The sequence below is a fragment of the Pongo pygmaeus genome, chromosome 15 (assembly GCF_028885625.2).
Source record: "Pongo pygmaeus isolate AG05252 chromosome 15, NHGRI_mPonPyg2-v2.0_pri, whole genome shotgun sequence".
NCBI lineage: Eukaryota > Metazoa > Chordata > Mammalia > Primates > Hominidae > Pongo > Pongo pygmaeus.
The window spans coordinates 70,500,732-70,523,296 of NC_072388.2; the positions used below are offsets into that span (position 1 = coordinate 70,500,732).

Genomic DNA, 22,565 nt, shown 5'->3' on the forward strand with positions numbered 1-22,565 from the left:
GGCTGGAGTGCAGTGGTGCGATCTCGCCTCACTGCAGCCTCCGCCTCCCAGATTCAACCAGTTCTCCTACCTCAGCCTCCCAAGTAGCTCGGATTACAGGCACACGCTATCATGCCTGGCTAATTTTTGTAGTTTTAGTAGAGATGGGGTTTCACCATGTGGGCCAGGCTGATCTTGAACTCCTGACCTCATGATCTGCCCACCTTGGCCTCCCAAAGTGCTGGGATTACAGGCGTGAGCCACTGCTCCCGGACTTTTTATTTTTTATTTTTTCGTAGAGACAAGGTCTTGCTTTGTTGTCCATGCTGGTCTCAAGCTCCTGAGCTCAAGCGATCCTCCCTCCTCAGCCTCCCAAAGTGCTGGGATTACAGTTGTGAGCCGCTGCACCTGGCCTGGCCACTCCTTTACCTCTCTATGCTCTTTCTTCCTTCGTAAAATGGAGGTACAGTTAACCCTTAAATAATGCAGTGATTGTGGCACCAAAACTCCCACCCTGCATGCAGTTGAATATTTGAGTATAACTTTTGATTCCCCCAGAACTTGACTAATAGCCTACTGTTGACCAGGAGCCTTACTGATAACATGAACAGTGAATGAACACGTTTCTATGTTACATGTATTATATAGTGTGTTCTTACAGTAAGTAAACTAATGAAGAGAAAATGTTATTAAGAAAATCATCAGGAAGATACATTTGCAGTACTTTACTGTGTTTGTCGGTACTGTAAATTTACTTCACCTGTCTGATGTGGCAGGCAACTGCAGCTGCAGACTTCAGTCCATGGTACAGATCAAACAATCCAACTCTTCCTTATAAAATCCTGACTTTGCTTCTTGGGAGCACTTTTAGCATCACTAGTGGGACTTCATATGGGTCCCATGGTGTTATTTGGGGTTAACGTATTTTACTAAGTGTGAAAAACACACCAGAACCACGAGAGGTCACTTTTTACTCTGACATGAAGTTTGTCAGAGAGAGGAACTGCTCACCTGGAGAGGATTAGTTTTTAATCAGAGAATTGTAATACTTGAGCTCACCACAATAGCAGCAGGATATGGCTATGAAATTATTTTAGGAGTACAGCATGTATTACAATTAATTGTATGCAGTTATGATTGAATATTACATCTTTACATTTGTTTACATTTCTCTCAGCTGCAGACCACACCGTTTATGATCTTTCTGTGCATAAGTTGTGATACATTTTAGCTCCTTAAGTAGATTTATGTATTTTCTATGGTAGTAAATGATAAAATAGACTAATATCTTACATGTATTTTCTGCATTCGTGACATTCTTAACTTTTTATTGATTTTTTTCTATATTTCTAGGCTATGTAGTTTTTTCAAATTGTCACAATTCTCCAAAATATTTTTTAGTGTATTTATTGAAAAAAGATCTACAGATAAGTGGCCCCCCCTGTCCAAACCTGTGTTGTTCAAGGGTCATCTGTACTCCTGGAGTGCTGGTGAGGACTGAAGGAAAGGAATGAGCATGTGTGAGAAAACGAAATGGGTGACAGAGTCCTGCTGTCTTAGATCCCTTGAGGGAGAGAGGTTATGCTCAGAGATAACGGTACAGTCAGACAGACACAGGAACCATCTGCAGTCTGTATTTAAGGACGTGCTAAGGCAATGTGGAGTTATTTTAATTTTTTTCTCTTACGTTCTAGGTTCTTGGGTGGTATTTCAAAATCTGCTAAGGGAAATGTGCTTACTGTTGATATCAATCATGATTAATAATAGTTTGGATATTATGTTCACCCATTGTTCTTATGCTCCTTTCTACTTTTTTCCTAAGCTAAATTTAAACGTGTTTTTTCAAGTGCAGTTTCTTAAATTCTTTTTGGAACATAAATATTCAAATAAGAAAACTGCGCTATCCTTAATAAAGCCATTTGTGGTGTTCCTTCCTACTGAGCCCCCTCCCGTTTCCTACATACTTGTCTTCTTTTTCCAGTTAGATAATAGAGACTTGAGGGTAGAGATGGCCCCCTGTGTCACTGACAGTGACTGTCTGAAATCGCCAATGTTAGCAGCCTGAAAATTTGTCTTAGAGATGCAGATTCTCTGCTGCGTTTTTTACAGAGTTCATTATATGGGGATCAAAGGCAATTTTCATGGCTTATCTAATGTAAATCTGACTTCATTGCTTTCTCTTCTGCCCTCAAAGGAGAAAATCAGTACTACCAGGTTCTTCTTCCCCAGTGTGTGATTCCTTGACCACTGATACCACGTAGCACTTTAGTAAAGCTCTCCAGGGTGTTGGTGTGAGTCCACATAGAGACATTCTTCAGATTTAGCCTCAATCCTGCAGAAGGAGGACTGTGAAAAGGACAGAATATACATAGGAAAGTAGATGCTTCCCAGGAAAGGGGAACTAATGATGGCAACCTGTGCTCTGTGTAGGTACCCTCATCTGATTTTCCTAGGTCACTACAGTCTTGGGAGGGGACAAGGTGAAGGCTGCTGGGGACAAGGGAACTTTTTTGTCAATATTAAATATAAGGAAAGCATCTGTAAATGAGGAAATATAAGCAATTGTGTTAATCATCTATGTGAAATATTCAAATCCTATAAATACTGCTAATCTTATAATCTTTAGTACTCTCTACTTTATACAGCCTTCTTTGATTTCATTTTAATTAGGGGATTTAGCACAAGAACATCTTACAGGAAGGACCTGACATCTGTTGGATTTTTACTTTTTTGGTGATTTGAATGGTTGGAGGTTTAACAAAGTGTAGTATCTTAGAATTAGTATTTAAACGTGTGGTCATCATACTGCATTCCCAGATCATATTTTATATTTTTAGCAACAGAAAGATGGCTTTTTTTCTTATAAGTTTTGTTTCTGATTATGAAGGTGACACATGTTCATTTCAGAAAATAAAAAATATAGACAAATAAAAAAACAGAAATTACTCATAATCAAAAGACAAACATTGTCAGTCCTTTGGTGAACTTACTTTGCCCTTTTAATCTGTCTGCCTGCCTGCCTGCCTATCTATCTATCTATAACATATCAAAATTTGTGATGTATTTTCAGTTTCTTTTTTATCCTGTATTCTTCTGAAATATGGGCCTGTTTGTCCCCAGTTATGTTCAATAGGATGCATGATATAAAATGTTTGATTTTTTTTTTTAAGTGAGTCCATGGTCAAATCAGTTAAGAAATTTCTTAGTTTAATAAAATTAGTGGTGGTGGTGGTGGTGTTCTCTGCTTTTTAATAAAAATAATGGGAACTCACTATGTTACCCAGGCTGGTCTCAAACTCCTGGGCTTAAGAAACCCTCCCACCTTAGCCTCCCAAAGTGTTGGGATTACAGGCGTGAGCCACTGTGGCTGCAGATTTCTTGGAGGCTTTAATAGACCAACATATATCGAGATGTCCTAAGCAAGGTGATATACAGTGTATTACTGCCTTATTTAATTATAGAATGCTTTTTTGTGGGTTACTTGAATTTGAGCATAGTTTGGGAAAATAGACAAGCACTTACCCCGTGTGCTGGATATTTACTGGTTGTCCCAGGGCATCTATTTCTCACATTCCTCTTTCCCCAGATATATTTGGTAATAAGTTATTTAATACCAGATTTGATTTGATAATCAGTTGTTCAGTTTACAGTACTGGGTGAATAAGTTTTTTTAATGTATTTTAAATGTATGATAGTTGTGTTTTATCATAAAATTATTATGATAAAAACACTCATTTACTACTTCGGTCTCATCTGGTCTCTTGCTGTCCTGATGGGCAGGCATGGAAACTCTCGATGCCCCCAATGAATTAGTGAGCTTTTGGCTTGTTTTCCTTTAAAGTGCTATTATAACTTACCACACCTCAAACACTATTTTCCTCTAATAATTCTGTTTCACTTTTACCTTTCTACTTACTACCTTTTACTCCTTTTGCCCTTCCTACTTTAAGCTGTTCCAACTTAGGTCTTTGGTATTTTATTATGTGCTTATTGCATGAGATTAGTCATATTTAAATGTAAGAGATGAACATTGACATGTACTTCAGTTCTCCTTCATTTTGCCAGCTGTTGAATCAATTTACTACTTACCAATTATTCCACCATGGGTTGGGTGCACTGGCTTACTCCTGTAATCTCAGCACTTTGGTAGGATCCCTTGAACCCAGGAGTTAAAGATCAGCCTGGGCAACATAGCAATACCGTATTTCTACAAAAAATTTTAAAAATTAACCAAGCATGGTGAGGCATGCTTGTAGTCCTAGCTACTCAAGAGGCCAAGGTGGGAGGATCACTTGAGCCTGGGAGTTCAAGGCTGCAGTGAGCCATGATCATATAACTGAACACCAGCCTGGGTGACAGAGCAAGACCCTGTCTCAAATAGTAATAATAATAATTATTATTATTCCACCATGTAACTTGTTCCAGCATTCTTTATCATTCTTCTGCCCTCAAGCTTTCTGCCAAACTTTTGTGTTCTTTCCTTCACCTTCAGCTATACAAACTATATTCAAGCTTAACAAAACCTTAGAAGCGTAACCTTCTTCACTGAACTTTTTTAGCTACGAGGGTGAGTGGGAGGGAAATGTGATTTTCCCTTTTGATCCTTCCTCTGTCCAAACAGGCACGTTTTAAGTTGTTTTCTTATCTCTAAATTCAAATACAGCTTTATCATGTTACATGTTTTGTATCTATAACTTTTGTATTCACTTTGTTAATTTTACCAAAAGTTTTTTTGACTCGACTTTGTTTCCATCAGTGCTGTCTCTTTCAGAGAGTGAACATGAAGAGAGCAGGAACTAGATTTATCAACTGTTTTTCTCAACTCTTCCTGCTTTTTGTTGAAGGGAGAATACAGAAATGAAAGGAGGTAGAAATTCCATTCTAAAAAGTTTTACGCTGATTCATAAATCTTGAATTATCCATGACATTGCACTAAGATGTGTTTCAGGCTAACTTGAAAGAGTGAGCCATCCCTTCTGTCTGAGATGCGACTTTTATGTAATGTGAGTGGAATTCAGGAAAGCCAAGAAGGGATGTAAAGAAAATAGTTTGCCTTATTTGATTATCTTAGCTCATCTAATATTCAAGTACTGGGAAGTCATATTTTTGTTTTTAAACAGTGTTCTATTACATTCTGAAGTAAGAATATTTACAGGCATTCTAAGTCTGTGTACACAAGTTCAAAAACTATTTCTATTTTTTTTTTGTTGTTGTTTTTGTTTAAGAGCCTGGGTATTACCATGTTACCTAGGCTGGTCTGAAATTCTTGGGCTCAAGCCATCCTCCTGCCTTGGCCTTCTAAAGTGCTGGGATTACAGGCCCAAGCCACTGTGCTGGGCCTGGAAATTTTCATAAATACTTCTGAAGTGTATATGTCTGGATTATTGGGGCATTTGAATAGTTATTCATCAACACGGTTCCTTCTACTGCCCTGAAACATTGAGAGCTGGCCTTGTATTTTAGGCTATACCACTTAAAGAATCTGAGAAGATCTCATTTTGGAATGTGGAAGTATTTTATGAGGAATGCTACATCTTTCTGGTGACCCTACCATATTGCACTGTAATTCTTTCACAACAGGAACTGTAGTGTTCCCCCAACCCCACCCCCTTCGCACATCTTCTTCTTGTAACCTTTAAACTGCTCTTTATGCCCTTGGCACAATGTTATTTCTTTCATTCTATTCCTTGAATTACTGTGCTCCCTTCCTTACCACTTAATCATTTCTTGAAAAAAATTTTTTTTTCATTATTCTGCTTGTTGGTTATGTCATTGTAAAATAGATAAATAAAGAAGATATCAAATGAACACCAACCTCTATTTTATCTGGAGTTTAATGGAGAAGATCATGACCAGATATTTGGAGGTAACAGCATAGAGATGATATTTAAAGCTGCAGGCACCTACAGTATCACCAGACAGAGTACTGGTTGCCATGCAGATTTCCAGCCAGTAACTTAATTATTCTGCCTTTGTTCAGCTGCACAGACAAATGTGATCCAGCCCAATCAACACTCTGCTTTCCACAGTGATATTATTACTCCAGTGGACCCATGCTTCTGTCTCATCCTAATACACTCATTGCTCACATGCATCCTGATAGAAATACCCTTTATACCCCTTTCCAGAAGTATGAAAAATGGCAAGAGAGATAAACCATAGACACCACCCTGCGATCACTAGCTTTTCAGTGGACCCCAACTAAAGACTGAGTAGTGGGCAAAAAGAGGCAAGAGAAAATGAAGAAGCACATGGTTATCACAGAGGTCCAGAAAAGAGAGGTTCAGGATGGAGGATGGGTTCAGGAGTGCAGATGCTTCACAGAGCCAGAATGACAAGGGATTTTTGGCAATCAAGAGATCCCATAAGAGGTTCTGCTTTCAGCATTCTCAGGGACTTGATATTCTAAATGGCTGACCTACTATGGTACAACTAGTCCCAGCAGGAGACAGTTCCTGTTATTAAAGAGCTTACAATCAAAATGGAAAGTGTATAGGAAGGAGGCATGACCCATGCATCCCCTGTCATCTTCTTACTTGTCTGTGTCTCCCTGCTACACCTGAAGCTTTCCTTGAAGGAGGGACTGGTGGATGTATGGTCCATGCTCTGAAGACACTACAGAAACATAGAGGGTGATTTAGAAGAGAGCAGGAAGCATTTCTTCTGGAAGAATGGTGGGTTAGGTTGTGAGAGATCTTGAGTGATGAAAAGACTTTCAACTAGTTGAATTGAACTCATTGAACTAAACTATGGGCCCTCTAGATGGAATTAGTATTCTAGCTACGTGGATCTACCATAGACTTAGATAGTATCTAGAGCTGTAAAATTAAACATGTAATAAGGAAAATTTTTATATAGCCTGCTCTTTCAACAGATGGAGGTGACATGCTGTGAATTCGTATTGCTCTTCTGTTTAATTCTATTGCTTTTTACATATTGGTACTTAAGCAGGTTTGCTGATATTTAAGAGAGTTGCTAATCATTGTCAACATAGGTTTGCTGTTTCAGTCAACCCTAAGGAATAGATGTGAAGGTATTATTGATATGTCATCATATGATACACATAGATGGTCAGCATTATTTTTGACTGGTAGTTTAATAAGTGCAAAGCATGTATATTTCCATATATGCTAGTCAGTGCCCAAAGTTTATATTGTACCCTAAAGGATTTTGATGCTATAAATAAGAATGAGAAAAGGGAGGGAGGGAGGGAGATGTAAAATGAGAGGGAGAAAAAAATACATAGGAAGGTCCTTATGACTGAAAAAAAAAATCTGTTATTCAGCATAATTGCCCATCTCGAACCTCATCAGTTTTTACAAGCCATTAAAACATGGCTTCTCTCTCTCCCATGTGCTTATTTATATTTTGAAATGAAAAGAAAACATTGAGTCGTTGTTGTATAATGTAATGGGAGTCTTGAAATTTCTTTTGAATTGGTAAGAAATTTTTATATTTAAAAATAAGATTTTATAAACTCATTAAAAATATTGGAAGTATATGAGATGGTTTGGAAGAGAAATACTGATGGTGGAGACTGAGCATTTCCAAGTCAGTTTTATTTCTTGTATTTTACTGCCAGCTTTTAGTTTCCTACTCTAATGGAAATAACTTCACATATCCTAGGAAAGACAGTTCTGCAGTAAAGTATTTTCTAAGGCATATGAAATGTGGCAAGAGTTTTTATCATGGTGGGATTCGTGTGTTGTCCTGTTAGAGAATGAATGTTTGGGGAATGAAAGATGATTTATTTGGATTTCTGTGAGGTTGAGAGAAATGTTGAAAGCATCTAATTTTTATAAGAATCGACTTAGAAGTATTATTTATGCTATGTAGAGTATTCATTGAAATAATAGCTTTTTGGGAGATGTTGAACAGGTGTTTGCATTTTGGTTCAGTTGATTGATTTTCCTTCCATTTTATGAGAATCACTTCTTGAACCTTTGCCGTGGCCATACATGCTATCCTTTGATATCCTCGGAAGCAACAGTTAGCATGTTTTGTCACTTGAAGGGTTATCACTGAAACAGGAACATGTAAAGTTCTGGAATGTAAAGGGAATAATAGCAGTCTGACAGTAGAAGTATCTAGAAAGCTCAAAAGCCAGGTTTAACTAGGTAGCAGTGCAAAACTATTATGCCTTTTACAAAAGATAGTGAAGAGGAGTGCTAGTGAAAACAATTGGCATTTATCTGAATGGCTCCACAGACCCAGCCAGCATGAGCCCAGCCAGAGCTCGCCTGGCCTTGCATTCTGCAGGCAGCATGCATTTTTTTGAAACACCCCTACATGTTCCAGCCTTTAAATAGCAGCGAGTCTTCTAAAATGATGCTGTGTGCTGCAAGAGAAATGAAAGCGCCTGCCTTGGAGGCAGGAAGCCGACTAGGGAGATGCTTAATTATCGTGGAAGTAAGTGCTTGTTACCATTGAGTGGAAAGTGCAGCAAGTGCGGGTCGTCCTCGGGTGTCAGAGCCGTGATTTGTAGACAATGCCGCCCTGTCAGCTCAGTGCTGGTTCAGCAGCATCTTTCCAAACATGTATTTGGCAAGAATTTAAAGGCCACCTCTTGTGTAATTTGTGGAGTCTTGGAAAAGGAGCCTCTGCCTTTCTTTTCAGAATGTACGCAACCATGCAGAATTTTGTACTCAGAATCTGTGTCTCCTGCCTCCTGCCTGACGTGCTCATGAGGAAGTTCGTTTCCATGCCCGTCACCTGGAAGGATGCTAACAGTTCTCTGTAATCTGTTGGGGATATGGAGAGGGCCACCCAGAGCTGTGTTTTGTTTCTGCCGTCTTCATAAATTAGCACTGATGGGGTGGAGTAGGTTGTACTGCATAAGGAAATGCAGGCATTTTGTTCATTAGTGAGATACTTCTAGCTTTTAAGAGTACAAGAAACTAAGGAGAGCTTGGGAAGAGGTGGTGGTGAATGCTGGATTCATTCTGCAATATCCTCGTCTCGGTAAGTAACAAAGTAGAGGAAAATACAAAAGAGTGCTAATGGATATAATGGCTCCGGGAAAACCCTTTTTATTTATTTTTTCCTGCTGTATTTGTTTTTGCCAACTATGTTAAGCCTTTGTAAGGAAACAAAAAACGTGTATTGATTTTGGAATAGAGGAGTTAAAAAGTGATTGTTGCAGCATATTCAGTAAAGTCATTTTTCAGTTTTTACTTTTGTCAAAAAACTGTGTTGCTCTAATTATCTTATTCACTTGGTTACATCTCAAACTTCTGGTCATCATAGTAGCTCATGATGTTCTACATTTTTAGAGGTCATTGGAGCAAAAGTCTGTACTTTGGGTAGGAGCCATGATATCCAGAACAAGATGTACCCCTCCCCCTGCCCCCCATTTTATGAAACAGTTCAATTAAGATGAAGTCTTAATAGTCTTTTTTTTAGAATATAAATTATGGATTTTGTCAAATGGTTTTTACTTTCTTCCTTTATTTCAAACCTGTTTTACTGAAAATATGGATTGTGGGACTGTGAATCCTAATCCATTACTGAGTCTTTTATTTTCATGTGTCTGGTTTTGACAATTGCATGTTTGTTTTTAGATGTATTTATCTGCTAATTCAAATTATCCTTTTCTCTTTTAGAGAAAGCATGGGATTATGGCAGCCACAGAATCTCAGTAATACAAGTTCCATTCAGTTTTTTCTGAAAGAAAATCCTCTGTTAAAGTGAAGCAAAGAAACTGTTGTGGATTATAACGTTTAGAAGTTCCAAATTTTCAGTGCTTTACAAATAAAGCATCATTTAACCTTTTAAATGAAAAAGATTAAGATCTCATGCAACTGTTGTATTTTCTGGAAGCCATTCTCCAAAAGGGAAGTGCACATTTAAAACACAGATATGATGGTCCTTGCTGCAGGGATTTAAGTCTACTTGCTTTTACATCATGACCAGCTTGAAACGGTCACAGACAGAAAGGCCTCTTGCCACTGACAGGGCCTCTGTTGTTGGCACAGACGGCACCCCCAAAGTCCACACTGATGATTTCTACATGCGGCGCTTCCGGTCCCAAAATGGCAGCTTGGGATCATCAGTTTTGGCTCCTGTAGGACCCTCCCGAAGTGAAGGTTCTCACCATATAACCTCAACCCCCGGAGTCCCAAAGATGGGGGTAAGGGCAAGGATTGCAGATTGGCCCCCAAGAAAGGAAAACATAAAAGAATCTAGCCGTTCAAGCCAGGAAATAGAAACCTCAAGTTGCCTTGATAGCCTGTCCTCCAAAAGCAGTCCTGTGAGTCAGGGAAGTTCTGTTAGCCTCAATTCCAATGACTCAGCCATGCTGAAAAGCATACAGAACACACTGAAAAACAAGACAAGACCGTCGGAGAACATGGACTCCAGATTTCTCATGCCTGAAGCCTACCCCAGCTCCCCCAGAAAAGCTCTTCGCAGAATACGCCAGCGAAGCAACAGTGATATCACCATAAGTGAACTTGATGTGGATAGCTTTGATGAATGTATCTCACCTACATACAAGACTGGACCATCACTGCACAGGGAATATGGTAGCACATCTTCAATTGATAAACAGGGAACATCCGGAGAAAGCTTTTTTGATTTGTTAAAGGGCTACAAAGATGACAAATCTGATCGAGGTCCAACTCCAACCAAGCTCAGTGACTTTCTCATTACTGGTGGTGGCAAGGGTTCTGGTTTCTCTTTGGATGTTATAGACGGGCCTATCTCACAGAGAGAGAACCTCAGGCTTTTTAAGGAAAGGGAAAAACCACTCAAGCGACGTTCAAAATCTGAAACTGGAGACTCATCTATTTTTCGTAAATTGCGCAATGCCAAAGGTGAAGAACTTGGGAAGTCATCAGATCTTGAAGATAACCGATCAGAAGATTCTGTCAGGCCCTGGGCATGTCCAAAGTGCTTTGCCCACTATGATGTCCAGAGTATATTATTTGATTTGAATGAGGCAATTATGAACAGGCACAATGTTATTAAGAGGAGAAACACCACCACTGGAGCTTCCGCAGCTGCCGTGGCATCCTTGGTCTCTGGACCTCTGTCTCATTCAGCCAGTTTTAGCTCCCCAATGGGCAGCACAGAGGACCTGAATTCCAAAGGAAGCCTCAGCATGGACCAGGGAGATGATAAAAGCAATGAGCTTGTAATGAGCTGTCCGTATTTTCGGAATGAGATAGGTGGAGAAGGGGAGAGGAAAATCAGCCTTTCAAAATCAAATTCTGGCTCCTTTAGTGGATGTGAAAGTGCCTCCTTTGAGTCTACCCTTAGTTCCCATTGCACAAATGCAGGAGTGGCAGTACTTGAAGTGCCCAAGGAGAACTTGGTGTTGCACCTAGATAGAGTGAAAAGATACATCGTGGAACACGTAGATCTGGGTGCATACTATTATAGAAAATTTTTTTACCAGAAGGGTAAGTAGAGATCCTTTATTTCTTACATTTTCTTTTGCAGTACTTTCTGAAGAAAAGTACTGTATATTAAGATATTTATTAGCAGTGTGACATAAGATTTGCATGTCTTCCTTATCTTTCTTGATGGTAAAATAGCTAAATAACCATTTGCTCAATTTATTTCTTTTTGCATTTTTTGAGTTACTTTCTCCTTTCAGATATATAAATGTCTTGTATGTTAAATAGTACTTTTACAAATAAAAAGCCCCTTTGACTTAGCGGTTGAAATTATAGGCTTTGTTGTATAGTAGATTTGCTGTGTCACCTTTAGGGATAAATGTACCAAGTTGAAAATATTTGAAATATAGCTATTGTTTAAGGATTGCAAAACAGTTTTAATGCTACTTTCATTTTTTATCACTTTCACAGTAAGTACAGGAATCATTTCTTTGCTGCTTCAATGTTGTCATCAGTAGGTGGGAATTATAATATATTCCTGTCCATTTACAGGAAGTATTGTGAAAACAAATTACATTATTTGACAAAAGTCACAGAGCCAGTAAGTCTCAGTGCCAAGAATCAAATCTAGGTCTTTGAGTAGGAAAGGCACTGAAGAGAGAAGTACCTTTGACATAAGGGCCACTTCCTTTCTAATCTTTTCTTTGAGTAGGAGAGTAAAAAAAAAAAAATGTATATATATATACACACACACACACACATATACACACGTATATATACACATATATATTTGAGATTATACTTCACAGTTTTATCTCATACTTTTAAGACCATTGTGATTTACTGAAAAGTAAGTAGTATAAGTGAACTCTTACAAGCTTTTTGAGCAGCGTTAATTAAGGAATGAGTTTAAGTCATCCAGGTAGGCAAATGAGGAAACAGGATGCTTATCTACGAAGGATATACCTCTGTGTTCCATTAGCTAGATCAGTCATCTCTGTAGCCAAGTGAAGAGGCCTGTGGCGAGAAGCTCCCTGTCTGCAAACTACTCCTGCAGTGTTTTGATTTCCACTGTTTTGGGGTTTTGAATGGTACTTAAAATTATTCTTTTGAGTGAAGTTTAGTTTCAAATATAGTACTTATAGCTTTATAACAATTGCTTTAGAATAAAGCATATCTTAATATTATTACATGATAGATCCCATTCCAGAAGGCTTGTTGACGGAAACAATCTTGTCTCGTGACTAAATATCCATGTCTCATTCCTACATATCTATAGCGTGGGTCTTGGAATCAATATTGTATTGCATACCCTGATGTCATTTTTAAACATTTATCTCCTCAGAATAATTTTCTGAAGTTTATATTTTAGAAATTACATCTCTGTTACACTGTCCTTTAAGGTACAGGGTTTCTCATTCTTGCCAACTTGGCATTTGGGGGTGAGATGATTCTTTGTTGGGGTGGGGTGGAGTAGGGGCTCTCCTGTGTATTGTAGGATGTAGGATGCTTAGCAGCATCCCTGGCTTCCACACTATTAATGCCGGTAGGTTTTCCTCCTCCCTCTAGTTGTGACAGCCTAAAATGTCTTCAGGCATTGCCAAATGTCTCTTAGGAGGTAAACTAACCCCTAGCTGAGAACCCCTGCTTTACTGTACCTGTGCAAATTTTCTGCAGGTGTGTCTGAGCTGTCGCTAGGTGGAGGCAAAATGGCCTCCACCCAAAACTGACACTGAAACATATTAGTTATAATCTAATTTATGTAATAATGGGTACATTTTTCCTATTAGGCAGTATAATAACATTATTATAATAATGAACACTTTGGGTACTTATTGTGTACCAGGCACTGTACTAGGCATTTGCTATGCCACATTTTCTCATTTCAATCTTTTGATGCCCAGGAAGGTAGGTACTATTGTTAACCTTATTTTCCAGTTGAGAAAACTGGGGCTTAAGTGATAGGCTCTCATGGAGCTAGTAAATGTTGGATCCAGGCTGTCTGAACAGAGTCATGTTCTTAATCACTGTTCTCTGATCTCTGCTAGGTTAAAGAGATGGAGAATCTTAAAGTATTTTATCTTTCAAAAGTCTGGAATAAAAATGTGAATGCTTAGATTCCAGATTAATCCTGTTTGTTCATAATAACCTCATAAATCTAATGGCCACTAAGCCAGTAGTTACTAATTTGAAGCATGGAAAATACCCTCTTACTGAGCATCATTGGAACTAGTGAATTGAAAATATCAACTCAAGCAGGGAATTGTTAAAAAGTATACATTCAAACTGTTTTATTATCATTAACACATATAAGAATATGTTTGCCAAACTCTTGTGAGGCCAAGGGCTTTTCTTTGACAATGATTCAACTCTTTTAAATTCTTCATTGTGTTAATAGGCTAAACCATAAGAATAAAAACATAGAGACTAACAACATAATCTGAGTACAAAATCTTAGATTTCATAATTTTTTTCTCATTTTTTCGTAGCTGTCCTGCCCACATTTAATCCAACAGCTTTCTCTTTAATGACTTGCCTTTATTAAGTTTGTATAAAGCCTTAGTTTTTAATAGGAACAACATTTATCTTTTGTACTCATATTTCATCAGCTTTCATAATTAAATTTCATAATTAAAATAGCAAGTCAGTTGGTATAAACAGCCCACTTTTTGTCAGCATGAGGTCCAGCTGGCGGGAACAGAAAGTATGTATGGCACTAGGGATCACCCACTAGATTGCTAGTGCCATTGGGTATTCGTCAGCATGGTTTGCAGGGAAATGATGAGCAGTGGTTAATCCGGGAAGTTGTTCAGTGGAAGTCAGTTACACAGAGCGCTTACTGTAAGAGCTTTTCTTGGGCCACACAACTTAGAATTTTCAAGTCAGACAGGCAGTTTGTTACAGTATGATAATATACCACAAATAGTGGCTCTGGATAACAAAATTTGGAGCAGAAATTAAGCTCTGTGAAGTATAAACTGTACATTTTAAAAATTGTTATTTATACTTTTATGTAGTATAAAACATATCTAAACAAACAACTCTGTCTTATAATAGACAACTTTGATTCACTGAAATTAGCAGACTAACTCATTTTTCCTAATCAGAACCTTAAAGCAAGTCTTCTTGTTGAAGGAGTACATCAGTGTCAGATGTAATTTATCCTCTAGCACCAAGGTGTGGCACTGCTGACCTGGCTGTCACTCAGCCTCTTATCACCGGGTAGTTTCCATTTGGCTGCCTAATGCATTCCTGACTTCACTGTGGCTAAGTCTCAGGTGGGGAGGGGGTGGAGGGGAAGTACTTTACTAAAGTATGCTATACAGCTGATATTATATGTAAAAATTAATCATATTTGGCTGATGAAGCTATAATCACTTTTTATTATTACATTGTTTTCACAAACATTATTTTACAAATTTAGACTTCAGAGGATATTTTAGTCCAACATAGAAGCCAGGTCCATTGCTGGAAAAATGCTGGATCAATAGAGGAATCCCATTGTTTGTATTTAGTAAAATAAGCAACATGCCTTCGATGCTTTTCTTTCCAGTCCTTTCTCATTCACACTTCTCTTTGCCATTTTGCTAGTGAGTCTATGTTTATATTGAGACCCAGGATTAAATGACAGTAATAATATAGCTAACATTTATCGTGTTACTTCTTTGTACTTTATTGAGTTCCTCACTTAATGCCCATTGGACCTCAAGGTGGATCTGTCCTGGTGATAGAAGTCCAAGTGATACAGGCACATCTTCCTTAGGGAGGCACAGACTAGGCAGTAGGGCTGCATTCAGGTTAACCTGAATTACTTTTCTTCCTTTGAGTATGTATATGTTTTGTGTTATTTATTTATTTATTTATTTATTTTTTGAGACAGAGTCTCGCTCTGTCACCTAGGCTGGAGTGCAGTGGCATGATCTCGGCTCACTGCAATCTTTGCCTCCTGGATTCAAGCGATTCTCGTGCCTCAGCCTCCCAGGTAGCTGGGAATACAGGTGTGCAGCACTGTGCCCAGCTAATTTTTGTATTTTTAGTAGAGATGGGGTTTCACCATGTTGGCAAGGCTGGTCTCAAACTCCTGGCCTTAAGTGATCTGCCTGCCTCGGCCTCCCAAAGTGCTGGTATTACAAGCGTGAGCCACCGTGCCTGGCCTTGTGTTTTCATTTAGATAGTCACCATGATCAGAGTACTAAGGAAATTTATAAGTGGAAAATACTAAGTTATAGAATAATTATAATGTTGCCTATATCCTGCATAGCTTGTTGAGGAGGAGACCCTTTCCAAGCCATTACTCATCTTGGTTTCTGTGGCCCCACAGGACTTCTTCAATTTTGCACCGAGTGTATAATTGTGTATGAAGTATGTTCTCCTTGAATCCTATACAGAGGAATGCATTAATGAAGACAGAGGAGCCCATGGGCTCTTGGCAGTGGCATTTGTTGCTTCACTGATCAACAGTGTTGATAGGCTTATCTTCATGGTAGGTGGAGTGTTACTCTCAAAGTCAAGTTACTGAAGATGCTGTGATAGGGAAGGGCCTCCCTCTACTGCACACTGCCCAGGAGAAACACAATATGTGGTCTGAAGCGCATCTAAGAATATTTTCCCATTCCTTAAAAGAGGGGAGACTAATGCTTATGCACCTAAATATTCTTTGGATAACTGTAAGCCACCAGATTTGATTGTTCTTACTGTTCACCTTCCTCCTCCTCCTCCTCCATTCCAAAACACACACAAATCAGGTTGAACAGTGATAGAGGAGACAAAGCACATTTAAGTTGCTGTTTTCTGTCTTTACCTCTCACCCTCTTGTAATCAGCCATCTTTAACATAGTTTCTTTAGAATACCACATTTATCTTGATTTGTACTGAAGTTACAGCTTTAGCACTCTCATATACTCTCAATTTTGCTATCAAGAGCTGTTCTTCAAGTTCCAGTCTGTCAAATAAGCATCATTAAATAGCTGTTAGAAAATTTAGTGGATTATTTTTAGTGCATATAGAACATCAGGGAATATGATTAGCTAAGTATATTTCTAAAAATATGTGCTTATTTTGTTTATTCAGTTTTTTTTTTTTTTGCTTTTTAAAAAATCCTTCTGCTATGTAAATATTAGGCTTGAGAAAAGTACCATAGAATGCCTTACAATTCGGTGTTCTTTAAATATAATTATTCTACTTCTAGTTTTTTGATGTGGACAGTTTTAGATTTCAGATAAATGGTAAACTCCAAGGTCAATAAGTCTGTTCTGCTGAACCATGTTGTGTTCTACACTGTTGAATTTAGCAGTTATTTTCTGCCAAAATGAATTGAATGGTGAAAGTTTTTATACATATGTAATAATTAATTGTTTTAATGCCCTTGCCTTTCATTTTTTTATTGAAGTATTTTTCAATGTAGTTTCATTTTTAAACACTCTATTTATATATAATCTATGTAATTCATTCGAAGGTGGCTCTCTATGTATTCCCTCACAGGGAGATTTGAGGCACTAAATGCCTTCCTGAGAAGCTAACCTAGGAGTGTGTTTTGCTGCTGTCCTTTTATCTGCTCAGGGCTTCCAGAAGCAAGAAAGCTAGTAGGTATTGTGGTTTTGTGTGTTTGCTCCTTGGAAAGCAGAGGTCCTCTCCTTTCTTCACTGTGATCTCGAAGTCCCAGCGTGGCTCAGCTGCACCCTGATCTGGAAGGCTTTCACAGTGCCTGAGCCTCTCAAGCCAGAGGTTTTTGGAAGCTGCTTAAAAGGGCGTGGGCTTCAACTGCTCCTACATGTGTTTTATTTTAAAATCAAGATAGGCCATCAAAGACCACACCAGTTCAACACTTGACTTTATTAAAGGTCAACTTTTTAAGAGCCAGTCATATAAAAAGAGTTTGTTTTGCAGTAAAGCTGGTGATGAAGACATTTTCATTGTGTCATTCATCAGCCCCTTTAGAAAGTTCACGTGAAAAATTTATTTTAGAATTTGATGCCAGAAGTTGAAACTGGTAGCTACCAAATGCCTGCCTTTCTGATGATAGGTATTTTGTGTGTGTGTTTTGTTTCACTGTATCTCTTGTTTTACTTCAACTCCCAGAACCAAATTAGATGCTCAACTATACAACTTTGATTATTAACACATCTGTTTCCACTTTCATCTTTTATTTTCCTATTCTGTTTCATTAGCATGATTTATATATATCCTGTATCATTAATGACCTCAATTCTTTTTGGAAAAAGATGATTAGCCTACATTTATATCCAAATAAAACGCCTCTGTCCCCAGGCTTTCTCCTTGGTTCCAGCTGCATTTCTCACCAGCTGTTAATCTGCCTCTACCCAGATGGCTATCTCTTTGGCATCTGTAACCCATGTGCAGAGAGATTTGGAGTTCACCATTTTTTCCCCTCCTCATCATTGCTCTCCTTCTGTAAATTAAAGCTTCTTTGATGCCTCCTTTATCTTCATTGTGTTCAACCTACGATCTCTAGTCTACCTTCAAATTGCAGGTAACTTCTGTTCCTTATGTCCTATTCCCAATTCTTTATGTAACTTCAGGGCCTCATGCTTCTTACCCAAATTCTAGGTTTCTTAGTCCCTTTATAGTCTACCCTACTCAAAATCTAACCTCTTGTCTTTGCCAGATAGTCCTTTATTTAATCATGTAGCAAACATGTGGGTCATCCGAGAGGCAGATGCTGAGACTATACAGGACTGCAAGTGGTTAGGGGCTTGGATGAGAGTAACTTAGGTCTGTGAAAGATAATTTCGCAGAGAAAGCCTTCAGTCCTTCAAAGGAAAGAGGAGACAAAGGAAGATTAGGCAGAGAGAGCCTCAGACCATGATGCAGATCTAACAAAGTGTCAGTCAATGCAAAGGGTCAAAAATGAGCATTAGAGAAGCATTACTAGAGCATTACTCCTTGTTGGGGAGTAATAGCCAGGTCCTGTTACTCCAGCATGCTCAGCTGTTGACTAGGGGCTGCCCAGGAAGAGTGGGGCCCAGCTCAAAAATTGTAGTAGATTTGAAGGCACTGCATCCAGAGTCTTTTAACTAATCCTGTTTCTTGTGACCGAACTGGTTGCAGGTTCTTTCTAGAAGGGAAATCAGAGTGTTGCACCAACATACAAAAATGCATTATCCAATTTACTATTGTCAAGAGTACCTTCATTTTTTTAAAGTAGTTTTAAAAATTAAAATAACTGCACATTTATTCACTCATTTATCCATTTGTTCAGGCATTCAAATAATATTTAGCATCTATTTTGTGCCAGATACAGTGTCTAGAGGAGAACAAATAGAGATACACCTCTGCCTTCATGGTATTTATAGCCTCCAATTAGTGCAGTTAAGATGAATGGGAAGCTATTAAACAGAGGTTTTATAAAAAGTCTTCTACAATCTCTTTGCTTCCTCTGTTGGAACTCTGTTTTGATGGGTGGTGAACCGCTGGACTTTTCTTCCCTTTTTTTTTCTTTTGTAATTTCAATTTCTTTTTATTTTTGTTCTATACTCATCAGTTTCATCTTATGACAAGCAGTTGTTATGTAGCTCTGTACGTTCTATCAGTCCTTTCAGTGAATTTTATTTTTAGCAGTCATATTTTTAATCCCCCAATAACTCGGTTTTTTTTTTTTTTTTTAGACAGTCTTCCACTGTCGCAGGCTGGAGTGCAGTGGCGTGATTATGGCTCACTGCAGCCTCAAAGTCCTGGGCTCAAGGGATCCTCCCACTTCAGCCTCCTCAACAGCTGGGATCACAAGCGTGCATCATCACGCCTGGCTAATTTTTTTAGGTTTTTTTTTTTTTTGTAGAGATGTGGTGTCACCATGTCACCCAGGCTGATCTCAAACTCCTGGGCTCAAGCAATCCTCCCACCTCAGCCTCCCAAAGAGCTGAGATTATGGACGTGAGCCACCGCGCCCGCCTTATAGTTATCTTTCATAATCGTTTTTTCTTATATAACCTCCCCTCCCATTTCTCTATTGGTATTAATTAAAATTTTTTTCTAAGTTCTTTTTCTTGAATAACCTGTATCTTCCTGTGTGTATATTTTACTTTTCTTACTTTTCTTGTTTTTTCTTCTTCATGCTGTTAGTTGTCCAGTGATCTTTATCACATTTATGAATAAAGGCTGAGGTGGCTTATTGTAAATGGTTTGGGTTCCCCTGCAGCTCCCCAGCTGATCTCTTCTTACATAGGAGAAGTAGTGTAACCTTTCTATAGGAAGGTGTCCCTGTGGAGTAAGGGAGCAATGATCAGGCTGCGGGATAGAAACCCACATGTGTGTCAAAATTAGAAGAGGTTTATCATGTTCCACTCCTGCATGGAGCTGAGTTTCCTTCCCCTGCCTCAGGGTATGCACTGGAATAGATTACTCTTCCTTTCCTCTCTTGCCTACCTGACAGGCTCCTGCCTGTCCTCCAGGGTTATGCAACCCTCTGAACCCCTCTCCTGCCAGGTTTAGATGCTCTCCCACCACTGACCTGACCCACCCTAGCACCTCTTGTTCTGCATGATGATTTCTATGCTGCATTAATTCACAGCCAGCCTAAGCATGCTTTGAAGGCAAGGGCCACAGAATAGAAGGTCAGGTTTTACAAATGAATGAATGTTTGTTGCTGAACAAGGTCTAAAATTTATTGAGTTGAGGAGCCAATGTGTCTTGTATTCATAGCATCAGGAAGAAAAAGGTAGAGGAAGCCGTCTGTGTATATGGCCTTGTGTTATACTCCAGACACTGAATAATATGTTGCAGTTCCTCTTCCTCTCTTTTCAGGAAATGAGATTACAGACAGGTCTGTGTGTGGTCATGGTGGTTTTATGGAAATTTACCAAGACCACCAATTGATCCCCAAAGGCACAAAACGCCATCACAGAGACTGATTTTTACTGTTGTAAACTTTACTGGACACAACTGATGGAAGCTAAAATCAGTGAATGACTGTTTAAGGAGAAATGAGAGGAGAAGCAGGATTTGCATGATCTCCAGGTATCTCCCTTAAGACATTTGTAAACTACAGGAGGAAAGATAGTAACTTTACGGTGGAGAAACCTGGCAGACACAGCCTTACCTAAGTGAATCAAGGTTGATATGAACCTCAGGATGCACGGAGAAGGACACATCATTTCTGTAGTCCTCTTGCCCAAGAGGCACAACCCCAGCCCAGTCACTTGAAACTACCAGACAAACCCATATTGAGAGATAAATACTCTTCAAAGCTGTCAAGGTCATGAAAGACAAGTAGACTAAGGAACTCTTAGAATCTATAGGGGATTAAAAAGACATAACAACAAAATGCAACATGGGATTCGGAATGAGATTGGGGGGATTCCACATAGTGGAAACACTGGCGAAATTTGAATAAGAACTTTAGTTAATGGTATTGCACCAATGTTAATTTCCCGGTTTTATTTGCGAGGGAGGATATCCATCACCTTGAGTATCATTTCTATGTGTTGGGGACATTTCGAGGCCTCTCTTCTAGCTATTTTGAAATATACCAGTAGATCGTTGCTAATAACTATAGTCACTCTAATGTGCTATTGAACATTAGAACTTTTATTTTCTATGTTTGTACTCATTAACCACCCTCTCTTCATCCTCCCCCACTTCCACCTACACACCCTTCCTAGTCTCTGATATCTATCGTTACACTCTCTACCTCCATGAGATCAAGTTTTTTAGCTCCCACATATGCCTGAAAACATGCAATATTTGTCTTTATGTGCCTGGCTTATTTCACTTAACATAATGATCTCCAGTTCCATCCATCCATGTTGCTGCAAATGACATGATTTCATTCTTTTTTTTTTTTTTTTTTTTTTTTTGAGATGGAGTTTTGCACTAGTCTCCCAGGCTGGAGTGCAATGGCACAATTTTGGCTCACCGCAACCTCTGCCTCCCAGGTTCAAGTGATTCTCCCGCCTCAGCCTCCCGAGTAGCTGGGATTACAGGCATGCGCCACCATGCCTGGCTAATTTTGTATTTTTAGTAGAGACAGGGTTTCTCCATGTTGATCAGGCTGGTCTGAAACTCCTGACCTCAAGTGATCCACCCGCCTTGGCCTCCCAAAGTGCTGAGATTACAGGCATGAGCCACCACACTCAGCGATTTCATTCTTTTTTTTTTTTTTTTTAATCACCAAATAATGTTCTGTTGTATATACATACCACATTTTCATCATTCATTCATTGATGGACATGTAGGTTGATTCCATATCTTTGCTATTGCAAATAGTTTTGCAATAAACGTGTGAGTGTATGTATCCTTTTGATATGTTGATTTATTTTCCTTTGGATAAATACTCAGTAGTGATTGCTGGACTGTGTGGTAATTCTGTTTTTAGTTTTTTTCCATACTGTTTTCCATAGTGGCTGTACTAACCCATCAACAGTATATGAGTTCCCTTTTCTCTGCATCTTCACCAACATCTGTTGTCTTTTTGTCTTTTTAATAATGCCCATCCTAACTGGGATAAGATGATTATCTCATTGTGGTTTTGCTTTGCATTCCTCTGATAATTAGTGATGTTGAGCATTTTTTAAATATACCTATTGGCCATTTGTGTGTATTCTTTTCAGAAATGTTTATTCATACTTGTTTTAATAGCATTATTTGTTTTTTGTTTTTGTTTTACTGTTGAGTTCCTTGTGTATTCTGGATATTAGTCCCTTGTCAGATGAAGAATTTGGAAATATTTTACCCCATTAAACTCATGGTTTCTTCACTCTTTTGATTGTTTCTTTTGCTGTACAAAAGCTTTTTACTTTAGTATAGTCCCATATGTCTATTCTTGTTTTTGTTGCCTGTGCTTTTCAGGTCTTAGCCATAAAGTCTTTGCCTAAACCAATGTCCTGGAGCATTTCTCCTTTGCCTTCTTCTAGTAGCCTTATAGTTTCAGGTCATATGTTTATTATGTCTTTAATCCATCTTGAGTTGATTTTGTGTATAGTGAGAGACAGGAGTGTAGAATTTTCCCAACACCTTTTATTGAAGAGGATGTCCTTTCCCCATTGTGTGTTCTTGACACCTCTGTCAAAAATTAGTTGGCTGTAAATATATGAATTTTTCTGTATTCTGGATTCTGTTCCATTGGTCTTTGTGTCTGTTTTTAGACCAATGCCATGCTGTTTTGATTACTGTAGCATTGTAATATGTTTTAAAGTCAGGTAATATGATGTTTCTAGCTTCGTTCTTTTTGCTCTGGATTGTTTTGTCTGTTCTGCCTCTCTTTTGGTTCCATATGAATTTTAGGATGTCTTT

General features: G+C 38.6%; 1 protein-coding gene across 31 annotated transcripts in view; it reads left to right on the forward strand.

Moving 5' to 3' along the window:
• The window catches only part of SIPA1L1 (signal induced proliferation associated 1 like 1), a 412,571-nt gene that overhangs the window by 243,974 nt on the left and 146,032 nt on the right, over positions 1-22,565 (forward strand). For 29 of the 31 annotated variants that reach the window (XM_063651761.1, XM_063651777.1, XM_054448754.2 and 26 more), the window contains one exon: positions 9,582-11,381. In XM_063651761.1, the coding sequence (XP_063507831.1) occupies positions 9,884-11,381 (1,498 nt within the window). In that variant the 5' untranslated portion in view covers positions 9,582-9,883. Of the gene's footprint in view, positions 1-8,309; positions 8,941-9,581; positions 11,382-22,565 lie in introns of those variants that run through there. The other 2 variants (XM_063651773.1, XM_054448756.2) reach the window with 1 other exon arrangement.